A 13,926-nucleotide genomic window follows, 5' to 3' on the forward strand; every position below is an offset into this window, starting at 1 on the left:
CAGTAGCAAATTACCACAAACTTATTAGCTTAAAACAACACAAATTTATCTTACAATTTTGTAGGTCAGAAGTCCAAAATGGGTCTCATCTATATTAATAAATGAGAAATACGTAAATTGACCATCACTTCCCAACACCCACAGCCAATCAGGAGTATGCAAATTAACCTGACAAAGATGGCGGCAGCCCTGCACCAAGGCCACTCCGGGCCTCTGGGCAATGCACCTCTTCAAGGCCCCCCTGCCGTTCTCCACACCTGTTAACCATCCTGCAGTCTCCCTGTGGCCCAGCCACCAGCCTCAGAGGCAACCCTCTGGTGCCTGAGGTCGTAGCTCCCAATCCCTGGCCTCTCCCTCTACCTCACCCCTGCCTTCCTGCTCTGGTAAACAAAACCCTAGCATTGGAACAGACGCACATGGTAGCTCCCTTGGTGCACAGTTAGCATGCCCCTCGGAGCCCCGGGCCAGCCAAGGGGCAATGATGATGGCTGTGGCTGCAGCGGCAGGCAGCTCGGCTTTGTTTTGAATAGATGAAAGAGGCCACCTACACAGTAACCCCAATTATCAGATCTCCCTCCTCCCTATCTTGCCAAATTAAGAGAGGAGGGGCGATGGGTGTGGAGGTAGGGCGGGCCGGTAAGAGGTAGGAGGGGAAGGGCAGAGGAGGAAGATGATGAGGAAGGGGGCTAGTTGCATCCCACTTTCACAACGGGAAAGCCAAATGCAAACCCCCAACCTCTCCAGTCCTCCCCGCCTGCCTCCCCAGCCCCACCTCTTCCCTGGAGCACCAGCGCTGCACAGAGGAACTCTCTGGAGAAGGAGGGCGAGGAGGAAGCGGAGCCGGAGAGCACAAGGCTTGCCAACCCCAACCCCGCCGCCACTGCACAGGCTGCTGGAGCGAGCCTGCCGCGTGCCGGCTGCCAGGGGAAGGCAGGCCTATTCTTGCACAGATCTTCGTGCCGAGGGCTTCTAGTTGGGCTATCTCAAGGTATCATCACGGCTGCATCAGGGAGAATGTGTTACATGCCTTTTCTAGCTTCTAGAGCTGACTGCATTCTTTGGCTCATGGCCCTCTCCTCCATCTACAGTCAACAATGACAGCACTCCAACCTCTGTGTCCACTGTCACATCTCCTTCTAAGGCTGACTCTCCTATCTCTTTCACTTACAAGGACCCTTATGATTACACTGGGCCCAACCAGGGAATACAGGACAATGTGCACATCTCAAGACCTTTAATCACACATTTGAAGTCACTTTTGCCATGTAAGGTTCAGAGGTTTAGGAAGTGGATATCTTTGGGAGTCATTATTCTGCCTACAAAGTCACCCAAGTCACAAGTACCACCACCAACTATGGCATTTGGACATTCCTAATAAGTAATGTTGTCACAAATTCTTTGAAGCTCCTTCCTTCCAAGAGATGGAGTATATTTCCCCACCCCTTGAATCTGGACTAACCTTATGACTTGCTTTGACCAACAGAATGTGGTAAAAGGGATAAGCAAATTTCAGAGCTGAAAACTCAGATCTCGAAATTTCCATTTTCATCCTCTTAGAATGCTATTCTAAGACTGCCATATAAGGAAGTTAGTCTAGCTCAGTGGTTGGCAAACTCATTAGTCAACAGAGCCAAATATCAACAGTACAACAATTGAAATTTCTTTTGAGAGCCAAATTTTTTTAAACTTAAACTACATAGGTAGATACATTGTTATTAACTTAATTAGAGGTCTGGTGCGTGAATTCGTGCATGGGTGGGGTTCCTTGGGTGGCCTGCAGGGATTGGGCCTCAGCTTGTGCTCCAACCCTCGCAGCCCCACATCCCCGCCTGGCATCCTTACATGCTCTACCATCCTGCCTATTGGGTGACGGATGGGGGCCAGGCCCCCTGCCTGGCTCCCTCAGCGCCTGGGAGACGGGTGGTGCCCCCTCTCCCCGGCTACTGCTACTGGTTGCCATCTGTGGGGCGATTGGTGAGGCAATTAGGCCTCCACTCGCACCTACCTTGGCCTGGCACTGCCAGCTCACTTGTTCCACCATCCCACCACCTTCCTGTTCTCGTGGGGATCCATTGGGACTGGCAGCACCTCCACTGTTGCCCTATGTCAGCACTGCATCACCAACACCTGCCATGTTATGCACCGCCTCCTGGTGGTCAGTGCACATTATAGCAAATCCTAGTCAAACTCCAGGTCAGAAGACTGCCTGAGGGGACAATTTGCATATTAGGCTTTTATTATATAGGATTAGGGTATGTGGTATTTTGTGGAAGAGCCACACTCAAGGGGCCAAAGAGCCGCATGTGGCTTGCATGTCGCGGTTTACCAACCACTGGTCTAGCTGACTGGAGAATAACAGGCTATGTGGAAGAGAATAAGGCAATCCAAGTGAGAGCCAGACATGCCAACTCTCCAGCTAAAGACAGCTACATACAGGATTCTGTTCAAGATGGAGGTGCAGGTAAACGCAATATTCAAATCCTCCCACAGTCACAACAAAATCACAACTAAACTACAGAACCATCATTCAGAATCACCTGAAATCTAGTCAAATGGAAGTCCTACAATTAGGAATTTAAAGCGACATCAAGACTGATGAGATGCCGAAACCGGTTTGGCTCAATGGATAGAGCGTCGGCTTGGAGACTGAAAGGTCCCGGGTTCGATTCCGGTCAAGGGCATGTACCTTGGTTGCGGGCATATCCCCAGTAGGGGGTGTGCAAGAGGCAGCTGATCGATGACTCTCTCATTGATGTTTCTAACTCTCTATCTCTCTCCCTTCCTCACTGTACAAAATCAATAAAATATATAAATAAAAAAATAAATAAATAAAAAGACTGATGAGATGAGTGGAAACACAGACTGGGCTGGTCACACAACCATGTGTGGTGGTTTAAAATTGGGAAGGATATCTTGGCTGCAAAAGTCCCCTGAGGAGGGGTCCCAGCCCCAAAGAGGCCTCCCAGTCCAGGGTTCCAGAGCCAGGAAGAGAAGTCCATGTAACTTCTGACTGTAAAACCCAGCAGGGATTGTGGCTGAGAGAGATAGAGGGCAGCTGGAGTTCTGGGGCAGTCCTCTTGACGGGCCCAAACATGGATTTACCCTTACTCACTCCCTCTGAGCTCCAGCGCTGGGGCAGTAGCTTGAAAGGAACCAGGGATATAATGGGAATAAGTGAATTGTCTGGCACCAGGGCAAGAGTTGGGAGGCAGCTTTCTGCCAGACAAAAGTGCTGGCAGAGGCCATTGTTCCTTGTCTGAATCCACACCCCCCTTGAGCCAGCATGTAGGTACCAGATCAAAGTCTCCATCAATTTGGCTCACACTGTTCGCCCAGCCCTAGTGATTCCCTGAGACCCTGCCCCACTCAAATTGAGGGCCCACACAAGCCATTTCCAGTCACTTTTCCATACAAATGACCTTTCTTTGTTTCATGCTTCAAACTTTCCTACAATCTCTCAAACGAGCAGCATCTGGCCTCTGCCTACCTGCTACCTTTTTCTAAGTGGCTCTAGGCCTGGCACTAGCAGCAATCAGCCTTGAATGACAGCTTGTCCTCTTCTGGGCATCTCGAAGACCAGCACAGGTAGCAGCCATCTGTAGATCGCTCTGTAGCTCATGCCATGTGGCCCCAGGCAGGATACAGGCAGTGACTGACTTTGTACCTCTCGAGATACACCAAGGCCAGTGCACCACACTGTTGTCCATGTCCATCAGTTCTCTTTCTTGCACAATCCTTCCATCCCCACTCCCTACTAGAGCTGTCTGCCTGTTCTCTATTTTGAGAGTCTATCTCTATTTTGCTTGGTAGTTCAGTTTGTTCATTAAATTCCACATGAGTGAAGTCAGACGATACTTGTCTTTCTCTGACTGGCTTATTTCACTTAGCATAATGTTCTCCAGGTCTATGCTTGCTGTTGCAAATGGTAAAATTTTCTTCCTTTTAACAGCAGAGTAGTATTCCACTGTATATGTACCACAGCTTTTTTATCCACTTATCTAACAGACAGACACTTGGGCTGCTTCCAAATCTTGGCTAGTGTAAATAATGCTGCAGTGAACATAGAGGTACATATGTTCTTCTTTTTTAAAAAATATATTTTTATTGATTTCAGAGAGGAAGGGAGGAGAATGATGAGAGAGAATCATTGATTGGCTGCCTCCTGAATGCCACCTCACTGGGGTTTAAGCCTGCAACCTGGGCATGTGCTCTGACCAGGAATCAAACAGTGACCACCTGGTTCATAGGTTGACACTCAATCACTGAGTCACCCGGCTGGGTAGGAGTACATATATTCTTTTGAATTAGTGTTTCGAGTTTCTTATAATAAATTCCAGAAGTGGAATCATTAAGTCATATGGCAATTCAATTTTTAATTTTCTGAGGTAACTCCATACTGCTTTCCACAGTGACTGCACCAAGCAGCATTCCCAATCAACAGTGTACAAGGGTCCCCTTTTCTTCATATCCTTGCCAACACTTGCTATTAGTTGATTTATTGGTGATAAAATTTATACATACTTCTGTTTCCACCTGAAGATAACCAATAATGGCAAGGCAAGGCAAGACAAGAGTGAGATACTGAGATACTAAGAACTAGACACAAGGAGGGAAGGCTTTGAGACTCTATCCTATAATAATAAAAGCTTAATATGCTAAGTGCCAGGTCGTCTGTTGAATCAATCAAAGCATAATATGCTAATGAAGGCTAAGGATGCTCAACAGCTCCCTATGACCTGCACTGTCTATCAGGGGGCAGTCAACCAGTCGACCACCAGAAGGCAAACACTCAGACTGGTAGGTTAGCTTGCTGCTGGGGTCCGGCACATCGGGACTGAGTGAGATGGGCTGAACATGCCCTGGAGCCCTCCCAGGGATCCCCAGCCCGGATCATGCACAAGTGGGTCCCCTCAGCCTGGCTTGCGCACTCTCACAATTTGGGGACCCCTTGGGGGATGTCAAAGAGCCAGTTTTGGCCCAATCCCACAGGCCAGGCTGAGGGACCCCTCTGGTGCATAAATTCATGCACTGGGCCGCTAGCATGTCATAATATCTTGTTCCTCTATTATCAGGGAAATGAATGCAACACGGTTATAGTAATCAGTTGGAAAATTTAGTGTAGCTGGGCAGCCATGTGAAGAAAGGAAAAACACACTGTTCTTTGTTTTCCCACAATACCAACTACTCAGTGATGGGGATCGGCTTTTTTTAAGGTGTAGCTTTAGCAACATTCTGATCATCTCCTAATTCTTTTCTTTGCTGATATCTGAAATTTCAGAGTTTTGAGAATGTTCACTAGATTTCAAAGAAATAAAGTTGAGCTCTAATTAGTTTTGTTCATCTTTTTTTGTTTTGTTAATCTTAAAATGTGAATGAATTTTGATCCTTTCCTGAGAATTAATATTGTTGAATAGAGAAAGGAAGCAAGCATGAAGAAATGGCATATCTGATAGTGGTATATTATGGGAATGTAAGAAGTACTGAAAGTAGATAATTAACTTTTTTTTTTTTTTCCTTCAGTGACTGTTTAAAATTATGTGGGCATTTTTACTTTGGACCAGCATTTTAGTTTGTGACATTAACTGATGGAGTATGTAATTTGAGTCACCAAAATAAGTGAGATCATTATATCTTACCAGAAAATCTTAGGAAGACTTCAGATAATTTTTATAAAAGCTCTTTGTGTCAAATAATACTGGAATAATTACTTTCCAATTCTTTGGTTTTAGACTTTGATTTTGTCACTGGTGTCTCTGTTTGGCTTTTCTAAAGTTATTTCCAGCCCTGTCCCTGTCCCCTATAGCTTGTTTGCTTTTTCATTCCAGTCCTTGTGGTATGAGCTTCTTTTCCCTTTTGCGCCTTATGCACAGGTGCACCATTTCTCTCCACTAATACCAGCAGCAAATACTTTAGCAGCTAGCTGACTGCTGCATCATTAATCTTGAACTGATTTATTTGGTATGCCCAACAGGAAATATTTTGCTTTCATAGAACAAGAAAAATAGGTTTAGTTGTGTTACTCTTATTAATTTGTGCAGTTATTCAGAGTCTGGTAAGTTAATGTTCAAGAAAAAATATTAATTTTTATTCAAATGTTCTATTATTTTATGTTAACGATTACTCATTTATTTTAGCCCTTTGTATTCAGCATGTCTCTATCGAAATAAACCTATGTTTCTATGAAAATTGAAGCTTTTGTTTCTTGGGGGCCCACATAAACTTAAACTTTGTTTATTTGGCCTGTGTTAGCCTTTGAGTTAGACATGCTTGCTCTAACCAAGTGAGCTACCTCAGGGCCATGCTGATTACTGACTTTTAGGAAATATCTGTATTTAGAAAGAGGTAACCTTTTGGAGACTTGACTTTAAGGAATGAACCACAATGAAATATACAAATGGTACTGTAAAATGGAAACCTATATTTTTTAAAAGAGAAAGAGGTGCCGAAACCGGTTTGGCTCAGTGGATAGAGTGTTGGCCTGCGAACTAAAAGGTCCTGGGTTCGATTCTGGTCAAGGGCATGTACCTTGGTTGCGGGCACATTCCCAGTAGGGGGTGTGCAAGAGGCAGCTGATGGATGATTCTCTCATCGATGTTTCTAACTCTCGATCCCTCTCTCTTCATCTCTGTTAAAGAGAGAGAGAGAGAGAGAGAGAGAGAGAGAGAGAGAGAGAGAGAGAGAGGTAACATTTGAGTGACTATGTACCAGTCACTGTGCTAACGGGATTTATGTGCATTATCTCACTTAATCCTATGAGATAGACACTATTATTAGGACACCTATTCTACCAAGGGAAGTAGAGTTTAAATTTTGTATTCTACTCAGCTAGTAAATAATAAATCAAGTCTTTGAACTCAGAGCTCAAGAAAGATCCTTAACTTCATTCCTGTTCGAAACAGTTGTCTCTAGGTACAAAAGATCTTAATCTCCAGAAAATTAAAGTAACATTATAGCACAAACTTCATAAACAATGACTGAATTTTCCCTTAAGCCTTCTCTTTAATATGCCAAAATAATTCTATACCCTGAGCTTTCCTAAACTTTAATCATTTATGGGGCTCTCTGCTGTACCTACCCATTAGAACAATTTTTAAAAACATTACCACCACCAATTATTTTCAAAAGCCCAAAGATACTAATCAAGGGATCCTAATAGTCTTAAACACTATCCTCAAACCAAAAGATAAATGGAGATTGGGAAACTTGCATTCTAAAGTGCCACCATCCTGATAAAATTACTCTGTGAATTAGAGTAATTTCAATCAGATTCTATAAAACTGAACATTTTTCTCAAGACCAGAATTAAAGAGTAACTATAATATGGTTGAAGGGCCCAAACTCTGAAACATAAAATGGTTTGCCACATGGCAAATTTAATAGCAAAAGGCAGGTAGTAGGGACTAAGGTGAGCAGCAATAGTGTAGAAAAGTAGTAATAAAAGTCATTACAAAATGATTTATCTGTTCATTTCACTGGCCATATGCCTTAATACAAGACTGTACTTGTTCTCAAAAGCCATATGCTGCTTAAAATAAGACTAATATCTTACTACATGGTATCCTGAGTATTAAGTAACATTACATACTGTGTTTCCCCGAAATTAAGACATCCTCCGAAAATAAGACCTAGCGCAACTTTGGAAGAAAAAATTAATATAAGACACTGTCTAATTTTCAGGGAAACAGGGTATTATGAGAAACAACAATGGCATTTTACTTATTTAATAAATTTTTTTATTGATTTCAGAGAGGAAGGGAGAGGGAGAGAGAGCTACAAATATCAATGATGAGAGAATCATTGATTGATTGGCTGATTCCTGAACGCCGGGATAGAGCCTGAAACCTGGGCATGTGCCTTTGACAGGAATGGAACCTGGGACCCTTCAGTCCACAGGCCGACGCTCTATCCACTGAACCAAACTGGCTAGGGCACCAATGGCATTTTATAAGCGTTAGAAACTCAATGACATTTTCTTATAGAGCACTTGCATTTATGACTGTAACCATCATTAACATACAACATACTGTTTTAGATAGTACAAACCTGTGTATGTGTACACTTTGTTAATTCTATAACTTAGTAATCATTCTTAAGATTATTGCCTTTAAAATGCAAATGACCACATCATAAAGCACAACTTATTTTTAAGTGTCACATCAGCTATTTGGCAACCAAGTATCAGATATATTTTTTAAATAGGTAAGTTATCAGGCTAGAGTCTACTTAATGTAATGCTCTCAGCAAGATAAACTCAGTCATTAAATGGAGGAAGTGTAGGCAGGAGATTCCACTTCAGTTGTGTGACAGGAAGTACTAGCTATGGAAGTTTAGAAACAGGAATACCAAGTTCTGTTTCAGCAAAAGAAAGAAAGGAAAGCATGCTTGGTGAATAAGGGTAAAAGAGGAAGTTCGTTTTGGTGAACAATAGGCCACATACTTAAGACAATCCAAAGTAATTCCAAAAGTTAAAAAAAAAAATTTTTTTTAAAAGACCTCCCTTTTTCGGTAGGCTCAGGTGGCAATGTACTTCCCTAGGTAAATTGGAGCCTGGATTTACAGTTTCACTATAACATGACTGCTTATGGTCACATTTTACATATCTGTAGGGAGGTATGAGTAGCTTGTGTCATTAAATTGTTAGTTTCATACCTTAAAGTTTGATGATATTTAATTTAGCAAAACTACGTAAGAAGTCATTTCTTAAAAGTGCCTAAGTTTCACAACAATGTGAATATATTTAACACTACAGAACTGTGAACTTAAAAACGGTTAAGATAATAAATTTCATGTGTGTTTTTTAACCACACAAAAAGTAGGTAAGTCAAAGAAGACATTATTCCATTTAAATGTTAACAGTAACTTGTTATGTATAGTTTGATTACTCTAAAGCTAAATTCTTCTTATGCTTAATTTTTAACAAAATAACTTGTTGTTGTTGTCATCTTTAACAGCCGGATTCATTTTATGTAGCTAATTTTTAAAGATACTTCCATACGTGAGCAGGAACTACAGAAAGTGAAGCATTCTTCTCAATTGGCATCGTTCAAATCATCAGAATTGCTTATTGCCAAGAAATACTGGTCATGAAGTTATGTGTTTCGACTTCAGCTGATTCATTCATTCAATGAAGTGCAAACCTCATCGCTAACTGGACAGGCTTTCGTTGGCGCGTCCTGGTTCCTGATTGTGAGGTAGGCGGCACTCCCCACCCTCACCCCGGACCACGGCGGCCCTGACCGCTAAGGTCACTATCACTTCCAATCACACCCCTCTCACCTGGCTCAGCCGCACCAAACTGGTCAGACTTTTGTGAACTCCGTTTAGGTTCTGTTCAAAAGAACCGAGCTTAGTCTGGCGGCTTGGGAAAAGCCCAAAGCAACCAACCAGCTTGGCTCGGCCACTGCTGGGGGGGAAAAAATGTCCAAGGGAAAAAAAAAAAAAAAAACAGGGAGGGTTTCAACTTTGCGCAAAACCCCCTATCTCAGTCACATCTACCTCCCCCTTTCCGAAAGGCTGTGTTCTCGAAACATCTACCCCTTTCCAACTCAAATGGCACTCCCCGATCAGCTGCTGGAGGGGCAAGCGGAGCCCAACCCCCGTCCCGATCTCCAGGCACCACCTTCTCCCAGCGCCGGCGCCGGGCTCAGCTGCCGCTGCAGCCCCCAGCCCGGCCGGCCCTCCGGGGAGCCGGGCCGCAGACCCCGCCCGCGGACAGGGCAGCCCCGCCGAGTCAGCCCGGGGACCCCGGCCTGGGGATCCCGGCCGGGGCGGGCCGAGGGGATGCGCTCCCGGGTCGGCAGGGGGCGACCCGACGGGGCAGGAAGGGTCTCGCCGGGAGCAGGGGTAGACAGGCGGCCTCACCTTGACCCTGATCTCATAGGTGGTGAAGCGGCCTCGGCCGACCCCCACCGTCTGCGGGTTGCTCACATCGATCTCTAGGAAGTTGCTGGGCGGCCCGTAGGCGTCATTCAGGTTCTGCGGCTTGGTGATCAGCCGCCGGGTGTCCGCCACCGTCTCCGCCATGTCGCTGGTGCAGCCGCCGCCGCCGCCTCCGCGGGCAACCTCCGCCCCCGCCGCGTTCCGCCGCCGCCGCCGCCGCCGCTCCTGGCCGCGGGGACACCGGGCTCGCGCGCAGCGGTCGCGAGGCGAGCGAGCACGTAGGAAGGCGTTCACCCCGCGCGCGAAGCTCCTCCCCGAGTCCCTCCGGCTTCCGCCTCTCGCGCTCCGGGAAGAGACCGCTGACTCGCCGGAATGCGCCGCGCCTGGCCGGGGAGGCCTTGCTGAGGCCGCGGAGGGGCCTGCGGACCAGACGGAGGAGGCGGAGGGGGAGCGGCGTCACGGGACTTGTAGTCAGAAACAGGTCCCGGCAGGACTACAGCGCCCACAATGCACCGGGCGAGCGCGTCGCCGTGGGAATGCGGCCGGGGTTTGCGGACCCGGGGGAGCGGGGGCGGCGCCTCCTGGGCCCGTAGCGGAGGGGGAAACTCGGGAAAAGGTCTCCTTGCCCTGGGGAGCTGCGGGACGAGGCATGAGTGGTTTACTGGCTATGGAAACCCAGCTGCCAACGCTAACTCTGCCCGCCTACCCACCGCCTCACCTTGTCCCACCGATTGTAACCCTTAGCAAATGCCTCAGTGACTTTGACATCACCTTCGAGAGTTTCACCAGACACGTGTCTGATTTGATAAATTGAAGGCTGTAAAATAGGAGTGGAATAAACAAACAAAAACTCTTGAGATCATAGCACTAAGATCAAACCGTTTTTGGCTTGTGGGCTCTCAGAAACAAAATAACTTGCAGTAGAGAGGCTGAAACCTGCCTTGAATGCCCTATGTTTGGGTGACCTGCAACTTCTTCAGTTCCCACACAATTCCAGTAGTTATAGGATAGTAAGGAACTAGGAAAATGTCAGGAGTGGAATGGGAAAGCTGAGACAAATGGTTAAACAGCAGTTTTTGTCCACTTTGTCAATTCTATCTTCCCTAAACCAAAGACACTTAAATGATAGAGGAGGCTGGGGGAAGGTCGATAGGGGCGGGGGGGGGGGGGGGGGGGAGGAGGCGGGGGGAGGGGAGAAGAGATATATGTACTACTATACGTAATACTTTAAAAAAATATATATTTTATTGATCTTTTAAGAGAGGAAGAGAGAGGGACAGAGAGTTAGAAACATCGATGAGAGAGAACCATCCATCAGCCGCCTCCTGTACACCCACCACTGGGGAAGTGCACTGCAATCAAGGCACATGCCCTTGACCGGAATCGAACCCGGGACCCTTCAGTCTGAAGGCCGTTGCCCTACCCACAGAGCCAAACCGGTTTCGGCTAGGTAATACTTTAAACAATTAAAAAAAAAAAAAAAGTTAACAGTTTGCACTCTTCCCCAACTAGAGGGTAAATAGTTTAAATTTTCCAACTCAGGGAGACAGATAACAGAAATTCAATTAGGTCCCATTTGCCATCCACACCCAAGGACAGACAGATTGAGAGAATAAATCTCATTTTGGGACATCAGCCTAAAGCAGAAGAATATTCTATTGATCTGCCCTTAAGACCTCCCCTAACCACCCAGCCTTTAAAACCCCTGAAAATGAAGGTCCCAGTGCTGCTCTCCCTTCAGGAAGCACACCCCTTGCCATTCCTCCCTTCTACAGCTCCTTCTCTTCCCTCCTCCCTACATGTATCCCCTAACCTCCAAGTGACCCTGTGAGGCTTGCAACCAGGGAAGCAGCGACAGCACAGCCCATCCGGGTCTAACCCCTGAACCTGACTCTAAGGCTCCTTTTCCCCCTTTTCTCTGACCTCCCAGTGAGCCAAAGCAGCCCAGCCTAGGCGCTCCTGTTGCTTCTTTTGTGCCCTTCCTTGTTTCACTCTTCTATGTCTATTTTTGCTATGGTCAATAAATTCTTTGCTTGCTTTTCTACACTTTTGTCTCTTGCTTGAAATTGTTCCCTCGAGAAGACAAGAACTGAGGTCTCCTCCTCTCTCTGGTAACATCTTTTTAGTTTAAACCTTATAACCTAGGGGTTCAGGGCCATGGTCTCTTGACTGGCCTGCTGCTGCTCGCTTGGCGTATATCTTCAATAAATCCCACTTTGCTTTATTTTCATTTTCCTTGACCTTAAAATCTTTTCTGCGTTGATGGGAAGAATCAAAGTCCCCGCCAGTAACACAGTAAGTTAAATAAAAAATTGACAAACTGCCAAAACCGGTTTAGCTTAGTGGATAGAGCAACGGTCTGCAGACTGAAAGGTCTCAGGTTTGATTCTGGTTAAAGGCATGTACCTTGGTTGCGGGCACATCCCTGGTAGGGGGTGCAGGAGGCAGCTGATTACTGTTTCGCTCTCATCGATGTTTCTAGCTCTCTGTCCCTCTCTCTTTCTCTCTGTAAAAAATCAATAAAATATATTTTTAAAAAACCTGACAAACATCTCTATACTTCAGACTGCAGGCCGGCGCTCTATCCACTGAGCCAAACCAGCCGGGCTCAAATTTTTAATAATGAACACTGATTACTTTTACAATGGGGAAAAAACAGCAAAAATAAACTTTGCTTTTAGGAAACAGCTAATGGTAAGGAATATAGTCAGTAGTATGGTAATAACTATAATGGGTGGGTGCACGATTTATGGGAGGGGATCACTTGTCAGTTATGTAAATGTATAACCACTATGCTGTACACCTGAAACGAATATAATATTGAATGTCAACTGTGATTGAAAAATTAAAAAGAAAAAAAAATAGGGAGGAGAGAGTGAGGGGGGATGAAAGATAACTGTAATACTATCAATTAAAAATATATTTTAAAAGACAAAAAAAATCTCTATAGCATTTGAAATGAAACACAGATAAATGTTTATAAGAAATGAAAACAAGACAAAACAAGTATATCATAGTTCATTTCTACCAAATGCAGGTTTTGAACATTGAGGTAAAGGATAAATTTCTTTCCCTGCCTGAAGAGTTATCTCCCTTAATGTTATAGCCCCATAACTATTTCTGAATTTTTCATGTTCTTTCAGAAACTGATGTACTTTATTTTTTAATTTTGTTAATCCTCACCGGAGGATATTTTTTCCATTGATTTTGGGAGAGTGGATGAGAAGGAGGAGGAGGAAGAAAAGGAGGAGGGAAACATGCTCTAACCATTGAGACACAGGGCAAAATTGATGTACTTTATTTTATTTTTTAATATGTTTTTATTGATTTTAGAGAGAGAGAGAGAGAGAGAGAGAGAGAGAGAGAGAGAGAGAAAGAGAGAGAGAGAGAGAGAGAGATGGATCGGCTATCTCCTGTATGCCTTCTACTGGGAATTCAGCCCACAACCCATCATGTGCCCTGACCAGGAATGGAAGGGACTGGTGACCTCTTGGTGCTTGGGATGATGCTCAATCAACTGGCTGGCTCGGCCCGATGTACTTTAAGTGCTCTGTCCCTTAACCTGAAAAGTTGTCCAGATCATTAGCAACCATTTCTAATAATACTGAGAACAGTTGAAATAAAAATATTACTTTAAAATTACGTGACTATTTCCCCAAAAGTACAACACTTACTGAATCAACAAATATTTATTAAAGACCTATAGATATTTTCAATTTTAGATACTAAAGAGATAAGGGTAAGACGTGGAAATTCTCTGATCTCATTGAGATCATAAATTGATAAGTAAAGCAACAAGCCCACAGAAAAATAGGCAAAGTATATAACACTTTTCTATATGTTTTTCACATAATAACAAATCAGAAGTGAAAATGCACTTAGAGTATTCACTGAAAAAATCTACCTTCTATCCCTATCGCTAGCCATCTAGTTCCCTTGTTACCAGTTTCTTGTGTGTTTTTGTATCCTTCCAGAAGAAGTCTAGCATGTAAAACATCTGTGCTTGTACATATCAACAGAAATGGTATCATAGGATACACTTATGTA

The 13,926-nt window shown here is 44.7% G+C and overlaps 1 protein-coding gene across 1 annotated transcript in view; it reads right to left on the minus strand.

Moving 5' to 3' along the window:
• SNX3 (sorting nexin 3) overlaps positions 1 to 10,282 on the minus strand; it is a 29,047-nt gene extending 18,765 nt beyond the window's left edge. Inside the window, exon 1 of the mRNA XM_084889780.1 lies at positions 9,862 to 10,282. Coding sequence (XP_084745906.1) covers positions 9,862 to 10,023 — 162 coding nt within the window. The 5' untranslated portion in view covers positions 10,024 to 10,282. The remainder of the gene's footprint in view (positions 1 to 9,861) is intronic.
• Positions 10,283 to 13,926: the final 3,644 nt, after the last annotated feature.

The sequence above is a fragment of the Pipistrellus hanaki genome (genome assembly GCF_964339955.1).
Source record: "Pipistrellus hanaki genome assembly, chromosome: 7".
NCBI classification, from domain to species: domain Eukaryota; kingdom Metazoa; phylum Chordata; class Mammalia; order Chiroptera; family Vespertilionidae; genus Pipistrellus; species Pipistrellus hanaki.